Genomic DNA, 16,098 nt, shown 5'->3' with positions numbered 1-16,098 from the left:
GGCTGTAACATACGGCGAGTAACAACTTTGATTTGACATTTCAAAAATTATCCAGCACAGTGTGTCTGACTACAAGTAAAAGAAAAAAGTAAAATAACGGTGGTAATGGAGGTATTTGTTTGTTTATGTGTGCTTTACACCTCGACTGTCATTTTCTTTACTTTGTCAAAGTTGAGGGCTTAAACGGCTTGTTTCCGCACTGTGTTACACAGTAACCTGTCCCCATGGAGTCCACACTCGATGCTATACCAAGCGCAAGCGTCTTTAAGCGACTTGTTTACATTTAAACAAGTCTCTGCTTTGCTAAAACTACATAGCAAAACATTAAGGATATTTGACTAAGATATGTCCAAGTATCGAGTCTATCGTTTGCGTTTTACACAGACCTGTGGTGCTTAGTATCCCGACATTTCTACTAGTTTTCTGATAATTATGAGCTAATTTCCTACATTAGCTTAGAGGGCGCCTGTTGCATAAAGTGACTTCCCTCTTATAATCAGTATTAATGTCTGATATTCCTGCAGCAAGCATACAAGTTGTTTTCTTCCTAAATTAGTCTCTTATATCCCCCTAAATCTACCGTAATAGGTACAAATAATCCAACTTTTGGCTATGTTCTTTTCCATAGCTGCTTATAATATCTAGCATATATCTGCCCATGAATAAATTGTACAGAATGCTGTGAAGCTAGTCTGAACAGATGGCAGATGTTTAAGCACTATGAACAACATGTGTCTAACGTGAAATCAAAGCAACTCCCTTCAAAATAGATGGCTCAAATCAAACTTTATTCTAAGCTTCTTCGTCTTCTTCGAGTTTTATTGGCGGGTCGCAAACAACGAATTAGTGCAGTACCGCCACCAACTGGTCTGAATTGTGAATCGCAGTGTCTGGTATTTATTATATTCCAGAAGAAGAATTATATTTATTAGATTTGATTCCCTAGAAGGTGTTGTTAAAATGTTGCATATTTCAGGTTTAAGACACTTGGCTTTGAGGTAAAAGGGCATCTACTGTTTTTTGAAGTAAAATGTAAATATCCATCTCTTGTTTCCCTTCTGTACTTTATAAACGATTGTGTCTTGTCACAAGTGCACAAGACATATTTGACAGTCCATATCTTTTGAACCTTCGTGGACATTTATTTTTATCTAAGATTTTGAATCATATCCTCCTTTCTTCCTTCAATTTCAGACGTTGAAGCGTAATAGTTTCTACTGTTTCTTCTTCTTGTCATATTGTCTGTATTACTATTTAGTCCACTGAGTTCTGATGTTATTGTCCCATCACTCCTGTTCCTTCCTGCGCCTCATTTCTTCCACCTTCCTTTGAACGCTGTTAAGTCATTGTCCTTTCCTGTTTTCCTCCAGTTGCTTTCACCGCCTTTCTTTTCTTTCTTTCCTTCTCTCTTTCTTTCACATTGCTCCTGATTTTCGTCTTGCTGAAGCTAACTGCCAAATCAGCCTTTTCTGTAACCATGTCTGCCATCTTGTTTTCTCTGATACCAACACGTGCCAGTTTGCATACAAATATTGCTGGAAAATATCAATATGTGCCTGTGTGGTGTGAGAATTTTAAAAAATAAACCCTCTATCCTTTCTTTTCTTTTCTGATGATGTAAAGTCTGCTACTCCCAGTTTGGTCACCAGTTGCCTCAGCTTTATTATAGCCTCCTTGCGCCACCTTGTGGAGGCTTACGGACATGAACAGGTCCCTTCTGACATGAGGTTTTACAGTTTGAGATTTGATCTGTACTCTCAAATTAATGTGAATGCTACCTTTTCGCCATTAAACTACTTAGTTAAGATTTTAATGGCTCAGCTGAATGGAATAAAATCTGAGGCAATACAATCTCAGTTTCGTGTCACACGATCCTCATCATAACAGTTTTCACTAAATTGTACAAGATTTATTTGTTCTTGTCCTTGTTGGCTTTAAATTAAATTGTATTTGGGCTTCATGCCAAGTACAGCTTGACGTCGTAATTTACAATTTGTTCATTCATTTCATATTTAAACCCACGCAGGTATTAAGTAATTTTGATGGTGGTTAAGGGTTTACAGATCAACGGCAAAGAAAAAGCTTCTGCTCTGTGTTTGCAGTTATTGGCACATTTGGTAAACATCTACCCTTAAGTGGAATTAAAGCAGGCCTATTAGAAACATAATCAAACACAAATTGAGTTCAGCAGACTTTGCATCAGTCAGTATTTAAGTCTTGAAGAGTGTGTATCTGAATGTTGGTGGCTTTGTAGCACTGAATCTAACAATGAGTTGCATTGTACTGATGACCTTGTCACTTCCTACTGTGCTCCTTCCTACTAGACACTCCGTCTGCTTCCCTTTCAGGTTTGCTCCTCCTCGTTGTCATAACCTTGATTCAATATGGTTGTCATACATTTTGTGTGCTTTCTGTAGGGTGATGTGATTGTTGATGTGATAGCTAAAGGTCATAGGGTTGTTTCATGTGCTTCGAGAATGCAGACTTCCCTTAGCTGCGTCTTCTATGTTCAAACTGTCCCAGTTTTGTGGTCCTCACTCGGGTTATGACCTACCAAACCTCTAAAGATGCCGTCTCACACTGTGAATGTGCATTCAAACTGACTGGCAGCGACAGTTTCACAGATGCCAGAGATCACGAAGTAGAAAACAGTGTGTTGTGTCTGCTGCTTCTACCGTTAATGGGAACTATGGTATAAGCTGATAATAAAATGTGATTGTGAAGAAATAAAAGCCAAAAAAAAATCTGAATGGTCATGACACCTACAGGTAATTTTGTAATGTAGACACATATTCTGCCCATTACTATGATTATTATTATTATTAGTAGTAGTAGTAGTATCCTATGTTTTATGATGTAAAACACAATGTGAGCATATTCTTGCCAAGATGCTTCCCCACGTTAAACTCTTTATATTACTTTTGTCATTCTGATTATTCAAGTAATTTAAGACAAAGACAAAATAGATGCCATTTTAACAAATCAAAATTTGTGTTTTTCTTATTTTCATTATAATGTATGGTGTTATAAACTTGTGCAAATTATTTTATTTGCTGAATCTTTTTTGCGAGAATGAAAAAGAAATACAACATTATTTGTATCCGTGCAGTGCAGTTCTTTCTGAGTAACAACTTTGTTTTTTGCATAAAAGCTAAACAGGATTCAGAATAAGCAAGTAAAATTCAAATTTGGCGGATATCAGAGGTCACATCTGAATTATCGATATTACAATTTACCAACTACAGGAGATATAAAGTGGTTCATTCCAAATATTTAAATGTACTGTGACATATATGTTTTCATTAAGATTTATTCAGTGTTATAAATAAATCAGAAAAAAAAAGAAAATAAAATGGAAAACCTGGTATAAATTTCATTTCAACATTATAAGTCAGAAGAATCTTACTTGTCATTGCTCGACGCCACCCGATGAACACACATTCAACAAATTCAACAACAGCTCACTATCCAGAATACTGTTTATTGCTTTTGAAGATATTACTCTTTTTTCCTCTTTTTTGCACTTTCCATTTTTCCTCTTTACAGTAAAACAAAGAGAGAGAGATGACAGGTAAAACCACTGCATTGTCATTTTTGGATGTGTACACACACATACGCACACAAAGGAAACAGTATTTACAGCTGTTAGTGTACTCCACATGGAGATGACTGGAGGCCTTTCCTGTAGCAACTCAACAAACATAGAGCTTTACATTAACTTTACAATAGAGCTTTCACAACTAATTGTATACCGCCACTGCTCGACAAACCATAGGCTATAAAGGCTATGAAGCTGTACAATATGGTTTAGTGTTCACTCTGTGCTGAGGAACTGGAGAAAGTATGTCGTTTCATTAGATCTGGTAGAGCAAAGATAAACAATTTTGGAATATTTTTTCCCCCCCTCACAGTTTAATGTCCTCAAGCAAAACCAATTGCCCTGCTGCTGACATGGACAAAAAGCACTGATTGAAAAATAATCAAAACAGATTTTAGGAGGAGGATTCAAAAAAGAAAATGCAAAGACCAATATTATTCACATTAGACTAATTACAGTACAGTTACACAGGGTGAATGCTAACTATAAAAATAAGTCTACCGGCATGTTTTTGAACCCAAAGGGTTTGTACGTTGGGCATCTGGCAAAAATGACCAAAGGGCACAATTAATTGGGGTTGAGAAAATGAGAGACAATTCCCAGTGTGAACTCTGTCCTCATCATAGAAAAACATCTTCAGAGTGCAGATCTTCTGCCATTAATAATTTAAACTTTGATACACCTAAGCTTATAATTTTTCCAACATGTTTAAATACTGAATTAAATCACAACAATACAGCTAAATCTTATCATAGTGAATAATAATTAAATGTAATGTACACCATAATAAAATATATACACAGAAATATTCATACAAATTTCTAGATTGGTCCAGCTCCCTCTGTTCTCTTTTTCTTTCCTTCAAGAAAATGTGCAGGAAATACTTGAACCACAGGACAAAATAAATATTCACAGACTACCACAGTTAACACTAATAGAAATGTGGATTTTACCATTTAAATTAGAAAGAAAGAAATAATATCATATAAAAGTAAGTGCATTATATAAAAAAAAAAACCTGAGAGGAAACAATTTTCCTCACAGGATTACGGAGATGATATCACTTCATTGAAGGAGACGTGGACTGTCAGGACCACTAGGTGGCAGTATTCGACCATGTCTCAAAAGTCAGAGCGCTTTTATATATATAGTCCAAATCACAAGAAGTACAGGACAAATCTGTAAAATTGGATCGATCTGAGCATCATTTGTTGTTCTGTTCCGTTAGTGTAGGGATGTTGTTTGCTAATGTTTGTCAAGGCAGGCATTGCTGTGTTGTAATTTACCACCTCACTGCCTTCTATCATAGCTCGCCTGCAGACAGCAAATTGTAGAGCACTCCTGGCAACGCGTAAAACGAGTCTGGAGACCATGGAGCGATCATTTGGTGTGAGAGATCAAAGCAGAGAGGACAGAATGGTGAAACAGACAGCCGATACCCTAAATACGCCGCATACAGTTTAAAATTGGCAAGTCGGTAGTGTAATGGCAAGTTAAAAACTTATACAGGGAAACAGCTATTTTAGAAATAAATAACATAACTGCCTTTCCTGAAAAAAGGCATCTATCAAGAGTGATCGGGGAGAGGACAATTTAAAGCGGGAAAGTGTGTCAGAGAAAAGAAAGGAGAGAAAAAGAGAGAGTTACCAGAGCTCAGACTGGCAAGATGGTGGGCGCAGGACAGAATGTATTAGCTGTGTATCATTTTGAGAGTCTCTGTCTCCCTGTGTCTTTCATGCAGAGCCATGGAGGGGGAAAGTGACGGAGGCAGGGACGGGGGTGGAGGAGTGATGGGCATCAGGCTCTTCAGAGGATGTGGGGATGCTGGTGGGGGCAGAGAGGAGATGGGTGGCAACGTGCTCCCTTTCTTTCCATCCAACACTATCTGTGGTCGGTTCACCAGGCTGGATTCCTTCCCGATGCTGAACTCATGATCGTTTTCGTTGTCCGAGCTGCAGTCGCTCAGATCCGTGATCTCCAGGTCTGAGTCTGACTCCGGGTCCTGCTTCACCCCTCCTCTCCTCTCCGCGGGGCTCTGCTGGTCTGTCCCAGTCCCAGTTCCCAGGCCGACCGCTCCCAGTCCCAGACTCAACCCCGTGCCTGGAGGACTGGCCTCCACCCTTTCCCTTTCCCCCAAAGACGCCCCGATGTCCGTCCGACCCATTGACAGGCTCCCCGGGTAGGGAGGCAGGCACAGTCTGACTGGCTGACCACCCGCCGTGCCGTTAGTCCCTGCAGTTTGCACCACTGCTCCCCTCTCACCCGCACCTGCCTCCCCTGGGGGGAGCATGGAGGAGAAGGGGTGAGGCAGCTGGGAAAGGCTGCTTTGCAAAGGGTTGGGGTAAAACTGGGAGGGGTAGAGGGAGCCAGGGGGAAGTTTGGGGCAGTTATTGAGAGAGAAGGCCCCTGGGAGGTAGGGGTTGAAGCCCCAGGGGTAGTCAAAGGGTGGGTTGCGTGGGTATGGACCCAGCAGGGACGGGGGCTTGGAGTAGCACGGGGCACCTAGGATAAAGAAAATCCAGAGTTGGAGGTTAGCTCTCAGAAGGGCCAAAGGTTTCTTGACATACAACATCCAAGAATGTTCACTAATTATGCTCAACACTATTAGCAATTCTAATCAGAAGCCACAGGGGCCAATTCTGGCACGGTTGCTTTCAACAAAAAACCTGATGGTTCATTTATGCATGCCAGTACTGTGTAGTACACCCACTTCACACTGCTGAAAACCAGATGTGAGCACAAAGATTCTACACCGTAATGAAAAGTAAAACGCGAATAAAATAAAATCAAAAATGTCAAACAACTAGTTGAGCAAAGTTTACATCTTCCAATAGGCTCATTATTTCTGTATGTTAAAAAGGAAATATTTGGAGACACGCCGCCTCGGTTTTGGTTGCACATCATCACAGCGGTGACAGTCACCTTTGTTGAAACATCCAGATGAGATTTAATAAAGAATGCATTAGCACCGGGCCGCGTATGCTTCCAGAGTTTACGTGACTGACAGAGAGGAAACCTGCAAACTGTCAGTCTCCCCGCCAAAGTTTGGACATGTCATCATATCCTTTCAGATCAGGCAAAACTTCAGATGGAGCAAATTAAATACTGCACAGTGTTGGAATTCAGTTCCTTGTAAGCATCACTTGATAGCAGAGAAAAGAGGGTAAATCTGAGGTGATGCTGGAATTCAATTTTAATGAACAAACAAAAGCATTGCCTCTCAACCTACTGTACTTCCTTCCAACTGACAACTCAAAGATTCTCTCTCTCAGTCTCCTTCTATCTCTCTCTCTTTCACTCTGTTATTTACTATGCAGGGCTAATTTGACAGTGGTGAAGTCTTTGCGTGCTGGGCCAGGAGTAGCTGGCAGACACATGAATATTGAATCAGTCAGGCAGGCCTCACTTGCTTATGAAAACACAGTAATGGGCGCCCACAGGCCACAAACTGAAGCCTGCACCCTCAATTAGGGCCTTCCTGCCTGGGAAGGGATTAGGACAGCGAGGACACATGGGAGGGAGAGGAGGGTGAGAAGGGAAGAAGGGGGGAATAGGACCTGAGGACAAACAGAGTAGGGAGGGAGGAACGGGGGGTGATGAGGAGTGCTTGTGTGTGTATGTGTGTGTGTGTGTACATCTGTTTACACACTGCCACTCCAGCTCTGCACGTTAGTACACATTCTGATGCACGTATAGGGCGTGCAGAAGTACAAACAAAGGCATCTGCATGTACATCGTCAAGCAAACATGCGCTAATCAACGCTGCGTTTGGTGACGGCGAGAAAAAAAAAGAGAGAAAACAAATAGGAACAATCACGGCGAAAAGGTGGATGATTTCTCCAGCCTTCAACTTGTTTCTTACCACCGCCGATATGCATAATTCACAAGCTAACCTGGCCTCTCTCACCTGAAGCACAGCCTCACTACAGGCTGCGATGGGACAGCCATCTCTCTTATTTCCTTTAACAATAAATGTTCATGCCTCCCCATATCCTCGTTCCTCTCCCTCCTCTCCTCTTTCCCTCTACCTCCTCTTCCTCTCCTTGTTTAAGCAGGTTTGTTTTCTGCGTATACGCCTCTCCTCACACTCCCACCAAACAAGCTGCTTTTTCTTTATTTTTTTCCCTCATGAAAAAGGCTTTGTCTCCGGGATACTGAAAGATTCCCCTTCTTGTACATGCACTCAGAATTTTGCACCAACTTTTCTCCTTATATTAGCTCACCTGAACTGAGGAAGGGGAATGTGTCTAGTCTCAGCTTGTCTCCTTCGGGCCCCGGCGCCGCGGTCCCTCGATCAAACAGAGACGTTCCCCTGCCGGAGTCTGGCAAACGAGGAAACAGGGACTGTATGGCCTGAGCGACAAAGACGGGGGAGAACAAAAGAGAGAGGAAAAACATTGAAATAACATTAGTTTTTGTGCTTCTTAAATAAAGCCCATGTATTCCTTCAAATTTAATGGTGCTGCCGCGTTGCAGGGTAAAGTCACATGTTGACAGCAGCACCCTGCAGAGTGTGATGCAAACAGTGACAGAGTCGCAGCAAGGACAGGATAAAAAGGGGCACCATGGGACTCGGGGTAAAGAAAGGGAGACAGGAGGACGCAGAGGCTCAGAGACTCAAACGAGGAAGGGTACAGAGCCGAACGGAGACCAGCGATTACGATAGTGGGCACAAAGGATAAATGACAAGGAGGGAGAGGGATTGTGGGTCAGTTTGTGTGAAGGGACGCAGGACGAATAGGACTGAGATCTGAGAGACTGACATCCATTCAGGATGTAGGGCATCTGAGTGTGTGAGTCGGCGAGTGCATGTATTTTTTTTTTCCCCTTCTGTGTAAAATACGTGAAGGAGAAGGAGGCAAGGTAAAACAAATGGAACAGTTGAATCTCGGGAATCAAGGGGACAAAGGGGGGATTTTTTTTCCCCTAGCAGGACTTTGGATCAATAGTATCTGTCACCCTGCAGCCCCAAGTTTGAAAGGCGAGACTGTACTCTCAAGCTGCGAGATCTGCGTTGCTTAACAAACCGCATTAATGACCCGCCATTGATCTGATCTGACGCGACCCCTTTGCTTTCTATTTCTTTCATTTTCAATCGATGACAGATGGATACGCCATCGGAGACGGGGATGAGCGGAGGAGGGGGATAACGTCTTCTTTTTGTTTTAAGGACGAGTTAAAACCGTCTCCCCTCCACTGTCTCCTTCAGAGTCTGTGTCTCCTTATCCCATCTTAAGGAGAGCACAGACAAATGATGGATGATTCTCTCTTACTGTACCTTGATGTTACGTGCACTTTCTAGGACAGGAGTTAAGCATTAGCAAAATCACCCACAACCTGGCACTCACATCCAAGTTGAAAAAAACAAGTCATGTCTACAAAGCAGAGTAGAAATGAAAACATTAAAATTGATTTTAATTGCTTTGTTTTATTTCCTCTAAATATCTCATCACTTTAACAGACCTTCGAGTAAAGTCATAACATTATTTCTGAAATAAATTAGAATATTTTTTCCCTCTCGCTGTGTGTGTACAATTCATCTCTTTAAAAAATTTACAGTCTCTCAGGGCAAATAATAAGTATTCTATTACTATCACCATTAGGGAGTGAATAAAAAGAGATAGACTTGATGAATACCATCCATTTTCTTGTTAGAAATGTGAACGCACAGCAGGGGCCTGGAAAATACAACAGCAAAATCACTACAGTGAAATGGATTTTGGTTGCCCTAATTAAATCACTATTAATAAAAAAAAAAAATCAAGGAGTACAGCACGGTGTCCTGCTATTTCTCCTTCTTCCTTTGTCCACTTTTCTCTTTTTAAATTTCCCTGTTTATATTATGACCTGCTACAGAGACACGGTGTAAAATCAAGTGTGCTTGTAATATACATCAGACTGTGAGTTTCATTTCTCAAATATGTAACTTTATGTTTATATATATACACACACACACAATTGACACTTTTACAAAAACATCCCTCTGCCAATCCCACCCTCTCCCAGTCATCCTACCCTGCGTACCTCTGGGCTGCAGTCTGGCGTGGTGGAGCCCCCGTTAAAGTGGTTCTGGGCCAGGAAGAAGGGAGAGTTGGCCATGTCCAGGATGGGGTAGTTCACCAGCACAACCTTACTGAAGTTAAACTTATAGGTAAAACGCTTCCCTTTGGTTTTGTGCAAAATGCGCTTGTTGTAGTAATACCTGTAAAAGAGGAGGAGAGGATATCGAAAGGAGGGATGGAGCGAGGGGTGAAAGGATAAAGGAAAAAGGAAAAGGAAGAGAGGAGGGAAGGATTAATACAATGCTCACATCAAGGTTTTGTGTTGCACCGCCAACAGAAAAGAATAAGTAAACAACATCGCCGCTGTAGGGCGAGAGCTATGCTGATTTCCCACTGTTTTTATTCATCTCCTCCTTCCTCAAATCAATTCATGTCTGACTGCCTTGATTCGATACAATATGGTTCTTTAAAGGGAAATTTTATTCAACAGTTAACAGACAAAAAGTCAAACAGCCCGATCCCTGTGAGTCTCAGAGGCCCTAAATATACAGAGAACATTACAATAAAGACAACAAAATAAAGCACTCCCTTCATCACACACAGGGCTGTGTATCAATTCAAAAAAAAAGGTGGAATTAAAACATGTATAAATATTATGGCATTAAAAGAAATGGAAAGATACTCGCACGATGCTAAAAAAATATCTTCTGTCTTCAGATGAAAATCAAATGTATTTCTACCAAGTAAACAATTATTATTCAGATAAAAACAAATTTAGGATGGAAGTGTTTTATAGGTGATGTATAAACGTAAATGACACAGAGGAGCCGCCGCTGTTTCCCCACAGCAAAGCACATTTATAAAGAGGTGGGAAAACAAGAGCAGTCTCCATGGAAACGACCTCAGGTGTCTCCCGCTGGGCATGTCAAGCCGTCATCATGCCAGTTTCCTCTGCCACCCACTGAGGTGTCACAATGTACAGTCTGCCAGGATGCCAGTTTGATCAGCAGTAAAGGCAAAACATAGAGCCATCTGGCTCAGGTAAAGGAGCCGAGTTCTCAGGTGGGGGAGCGCAGGAGTGTGTGTGTGTGTGTGTGTGTGTGTGGAGCGGGAGGGGAGATGTTTCTGCTGCAAACTGAAAAATGCGGATGTGCTATCGCGAGATAGAAGTTTAAACCTCAGATGCCATTGCTTTGAGCGCTTAGATTTCCTGGTTTTAAAGTGACCAGAGTAAGTAAGTGTAGCAAACACAGAATGCATCAGACGAACTCAGCATTTAACACCGGCGAGCAATGCCTCATTATGCAGACGCACAATATCAACAAACACAGCGGCGTGTACGTATCAGCCTGCATCCACAGTGGCTGCGCCCAGTGCAATGATGTGTACGTGTTTTGCTTTGCGTGGCAATTGTGCCGTGGCCCTTAATTGAGCAATTAAGTGAGGCTAATTAAGAAGGCTAATTGTGGCCCCAGCCAATTCATAACAATTAGACTCTGACGACAGCCCCCATTAACAAGAGGCCAAAGGAAAGCAGAGGGAGGGGGGCGGGCGGGTGGGGAACAAGTCAGGGTAGTGTGTATTTGCATAAGAAAACTGTGTGTGTGCGATTGAGGGTGTAAACTGCTGAAGGTATGGAGTGTGAACAGTATTGTTTTAATAACCTTCGGCAAGTTCGGTGCTGAGCAGTTTCTCCATTCTGCACTCTTAAGAAGTCCAAGCAATTTCACACTGGGGCTTAATTTTGAAATCCCTATTGAATTTTTTATTTGGCAGCTCAATGGTGAACTTTCTATTAGGATGTCCACAGATAAGGAGAAATTGAGGGTATTGACGTTCCCCAGGAAAAGTCCCACCTTTATCTTTCCATTAAACCAACATGAAAAAGAGAGGCATATGTGGGGATTCAGACAAACGAGAGTAAACAATTTATGTAAACCGCGGTAGTGATAAACATCTCGATTTATCTGTCACCGACCGTGACATTCAACACATCACGTAAGGACACGTACCTCAGCGCCCTGCTCAGCTTGTCATAGTTCATGTGAGGTTTGCACTTCCTTATCCCCCACAGCCGAGCCACCTCGTCCGGATCCTTGATGACAAACTCTCCGTAGTCCCCCTGCCAGGCGATCACCCCCTGATACTCCTCTTTCTGCAGCAGCTCCAGGATGAAGTGCCACAGCTGGATCTGTCTGGACCCGGGGCTCGACTCAGGCTTGTAAGCCCAGTCTGGGAAGGCAAACCCTGGGCAGGTGGGGAGCAGAACAGAGCGGAGGACGAGGTTACGGCCTGTCGTTTGTCCTGCTCGTTCGCCGTGAGGGATCGCTGTCTGAATGACTGATGAGTGATGGGGGTGAGGGATGATGTGTTTAATATCATCGCACGTGCCGTGAGCAATGTTAGTCTGCGCTAATGCCCTCTAGCCTCAACAGATTGGTCAGGAGGATGATGACAGCTCACTGGGAGAGATCTGATTGATGCTGCTCAGGCCTGAATTCTAAAAGCCGACTGTATGCACATCAGAGATGGAGTCAAGTAGCTTTTTGACTCATCCTGAAGTGAATCTGGCACTAACTAGCCTCATAAAAACGTTAGACATACAACCAATTACTACCAAAGTCTGAATTTGTTTACCAATGTGCATGCAGATGGTTCATTTTGGGCTGAATGTTAACATTCTGATGATGATGGTTATGTTTTATCACATCTGGATTTGCTTGTTTTGCCTGTCTGGTTGCACTCAATTTCACGCACGCGACCTGGGTTTAGATTCAGAACCCCAATTTGAGGTTGTTTGTACAAAACACATGACTTGAGGCAAACTCGATGGGACAAAGAAACTATGGCCCTCGCGTGATGGTGCATGGTGGTGGGACTGACCTGGCGTCCACAGTGCAGGCACCGGGGGGAGCAGCAGATCACTGACGCAGTTACAGTCCATGCCTCTGCAACACCTGAGACACAACAAAGAGATGGCACAAAGGGAAAAGTCAGTCAAAGTCAGTGAACAGCGATTACTTTGATTTTGCATATGAATTTGAACACTCAAACCACAAGGCGTTTCACAGAAAAGAATTTGCTGAAGCCGGAGGCAGCTAACAAGCAGGCTTCTTTCAGCGAGTTGAATTTGAAGAGTGCAAACTTTGTTGAAAATGGAGCTGTTGCATAAGGGTCTAAAGGTGCAACATGAGTTCAAAAACATACCTTAAATCGATGTGAAATATGGCAAGGTTATGTTTCATATGTCTCTGGTCGAGATCAGGTGTTTGATGGATGCTATCTTGTGTGGCCACCTGAGGCTGTGTCTGATGCAACATGGTGGACATCCCTATAGTGCCTTTATGAACATGAGAAATTGAATAGACTTTTTGAAACTAGGTCAACATTGAGCCGCGTTATATATTAAAAATAAGACTTTTTAATATATACTACGGCCCTTGGTGAAGTTTTTAAAATTACAAACTGCACATCAAGTGAAAGATCTCTGTTTGTGTCCAGGATTCCATTATTTGTTTAGATAATAAGTATTCTATCACTATAATATGTTTGTTTGTTCTTTTTTTGTTGTGCGATTCAGGTGTCTGTTTTCTGATTTTTTGCTCATTACATGATGATTTAAGCTACCACAACCTCTACCACAAACCCTGACCCTTATCAACACTGCACTGGTTTGAAGAGACTGAGTGTAAAATATGAAGCTGACCAAAACATGCAGCTGATTATTATGTTTTACTCTAAATCTGACATGATATTTTACATAGTTGGTCTTTAATATGTTAACTTTCATTACAGGTCAACTGTTGATTTTCACCCCATCACTTTGTATCAAGCTCCCTTTTTATTTATTCCCCCAGCACGCGGGCAGGTGAGCCGAACACATCGTGAACAATAAAACGTGTGTGTGCGCGAGCGAGGTAGCTTTGTTAAATGACACCTAATAACACCGCCTGAATAAATGCATATAGGCGTCTGCTGACAGGAGAAGGCAGGGAGATTTCAGCGTTTCCATTACGAGTGAGGGGTGGGGGGGGGGCGGGAGGATCTGGTTTGGATATCACAGTTTCATCAGGGTTGTTTTACAAAGCTCAGATGGAAGACATGCCCTGCTGCTACAGTGGTATCTTTAATGCCGGCCTCTCTATCTCTCCCTTCACTCTCTGCCTCTATTTAATTATGCTCTGTGAATTTTGGATTTTCCCTCCAGCATTGAAATGGAACGTGAATTATTAAGGTGTGTTTGTATAAATTATTATTGCTAACTCCGGGCATTTCTCTCTCACACACACTCTCTGACCGACTCTCTCCGTCTATGTTGCTCTCACCCTGCTTCTAGCCTTTGGATTGTGGCCCCTCTCTCTCTCTCCTCCCTCTCTTCATCTTTCTTGTTTTCAAGCAGCTCCTTCTGTCTTCAGATATGGAGTTGGCATTCATCCTATCCCAGTCACATTTTTTTTTCCTCTTATCATTCATGTTATCATTTCTTATTCTTCATCTTTTTCTCTCCGTCTCTGCCTACACCCACTTTCCCATAATGATTCAAAGTTATCACAAGGGTTCAGCTAACCGCTATAGGTTATGACTTCACAGAAAGCTCCTCATTTTCATGTGGGATTTTTTTTTTTTCCCTCAAAACTATACTACACATAGCCTGTAACGGATCATTTTGTATTCAGTGTGCCGGCAGGACATCAAAACACACACTGGCCTTTGCACGATTAGAAACAGCTCTCTTTCAAAACACATGTCCCACAATTAAAACGCTGATATTTGACCTGTTCGTCTGAGTGAAGGCCTCAGCAGACGCTGCTATGAGTCTTCAAAAAAATGAGATATCTTTGTGTTCGAGGTAGTAATCTATAACTTTTTCTCTTCCCTGTGGGCTACAGGTCATCAATACTGTATCATCTCTTTCATTTGCCATATTCTCGTGGTCCACAGCATGTGCATCCTCTGAGGATGTGCGCTCCTATCTGTCAGGATTTCTTCAGCCACCTCTCTTACCACCTACGCATTGCCTATATATATATATTTATATATATATATTCATCTTCCCTTTTACTACCCGGCAGTCCATCCATACAGGTGAATCCTCCTTTCCTTTTTCCCACCTCCTTTCTATTCACACACACATCACCTATCCACTGTCTTCTCCCCCTCACTCCTGCTCCACCCATCTCCTCTTCTCTCCCTCTCTCCTGCTCTGTGTGTTTTGCTTCGGCGCAGTAATTTTCCGTTTGATTTCGGAGGTAATGCATTTTTTACAAATCAAAGAGGAAGCCAGCCTGCCCCCCCCCCATCCCCACCACCCCTCCTCCTCCTCCTCCTCCTCCTCTTCCTCCATCCCTCCTTCAACTCCCTCCCTCCGTCCCTCCCTCCTGCTCCTACTCCTGCCCTCCCTCCCTCCCCAGTCTCCCGTTCTCGCCCCCCTCGGCCCCCCAGGCCAGAGAGGAGATAAAGGAGCCCCCATCATTTCCTTGTTAGTTTTGATTTGGGCAGCGCAGGGCTTTCAAGTTCCCCCCATCACCCCCAGAAACATTATAACTAGCAGCCCAGGGAATACTGTTCCTCGTACACACACACTCTAACACACACATGCATGCACAGACTGTCAGATACAGACGCACGCAGATTGCAATGGATCGTGCATGCACAGTAAACACACAGTCTCAAGCAGATATGCCACAAATACACAGGTATTCAGGTAGCAGCGCACACTCACACACAGTGAGAGGCAACACACAAAATAAGACATGGAGCCCATAGATATTGACTGAATCAATATAGACACACTAACACACATCTCAGCGAGCTGAAAGACAGAATGCACTTTGTTTACTAAAGAAGCCACGGCACTGATGGAGCACTCAGATGTGCGAGGACAAAAAAACAAAAAAAACAACAGAGCGGCTGTGGACACAACAGTCCAAACAAAGGCCACAAAAGGCCACCTGAGAAACCCAGCGTGGATGATAGATCACACAGTTACGGCGGACAATGGCAAATACGTACAACAGGAGCACCGAGTTGCTGCACGCAGTCACTTCTTGATAACAGCACCTTGCCGGCTCACAGGAACTCTCAGCTGCGCGCCTCCACATGTTGTGGAGTGTAGGCCCACACTAGTTTTAGCAACGCACATTCCCGCTGCAAACCCTCTGGTGTGTTGATGAGTCAGAGGCTGTTGATAATTCAGTTGAAAGAGTGTGCTAGTTTTAGGGACACCTTTTTTTTTTTTCCTGTGTCTTTAGGACACCACAAAGCAAAGACTGTCCACACTTGCGTCAGGTCAAGGCCGGTCAGGACTGAAAGGTGATTGTGCCTTTGCTGTTATTGCAGCTCGACTTTCAAAACAACAAAGTGTCAGAAAGGAAAAATAACCTTTAAAGCTGTAATATGTAATTTTTTTGGGGGGGCCCTCAGGAGCATTGAAGACAAGCTGTAAGCACAACACTGACTTATCATCAGCACCAAGTCGACACGGGGAACTTACTAGCT

The 16,098-nt window shown here is 42.9% G+C and overlaps 1 protein-coding gene across 1 annotated transcript in view; it reads right to left on the bottom strand.

Moving 5' to 3' along the window:
• Positions 1 to 3,416: 3,416 nt before the first annotated feature.
• The window catches only part of erfl1 (Ets2 repressor factor like 1), a 49,301-nt gene continuing 36,619 nt past the window's right edge, over positions 3,417 to 16,098 (bottom strand). Inside the window, exons 3-7 of the mRNA XM_046400634.1 lie at positions 12,484 to 12,557; positions 11,613 to 11,847; positions 9,623 to 9,800; positions 7,822 to 7,951; positions 3,417 to 6,100 (exon numbers count right to left, since the gene is read on the bottom strand). Coding sequence (XP_046256590.1) covers positions 5,289 to 6,100; positions 7,822 to 7,951; positions 9,623 to 9,800; positions 11,613 to 11,847; positions 12,484 to 12,544 — 1,416 coding nt within the window. The 5' untranslated portion in view covers positions 12,545 to 12,557 and the 3' untranslated portion in view covers positions 3,417 to 5,288. The remainder of the gene's footprint in view (positions 6,101 to 7,821; positions 7,952 to 9,622; positions 9,801 to 11,612; positions 11,848 to 12,483; positions 12,558 to 16,098) is intronic.

This window comes from Scatophagus argus, chromosome 9, assembly GCF_020382885.2.
Source record: "Scatophagus argus isolate fScaArg1 chromosome 9, fScaArg1.pri, whole genome shotgun sequence".
NCBI classification, from domain to species: domain Eukaryota; kingdom Metazoa; phylum Chordata; class Actinopteri; family Scatophagidae; genus Scatophagus; species Scatophagus argus.
The sequence above is the reverse complement of the archived record's forward strand: the minus strand, read 5'-3'. Positions and strand labels throughout refer to the sequence as shown.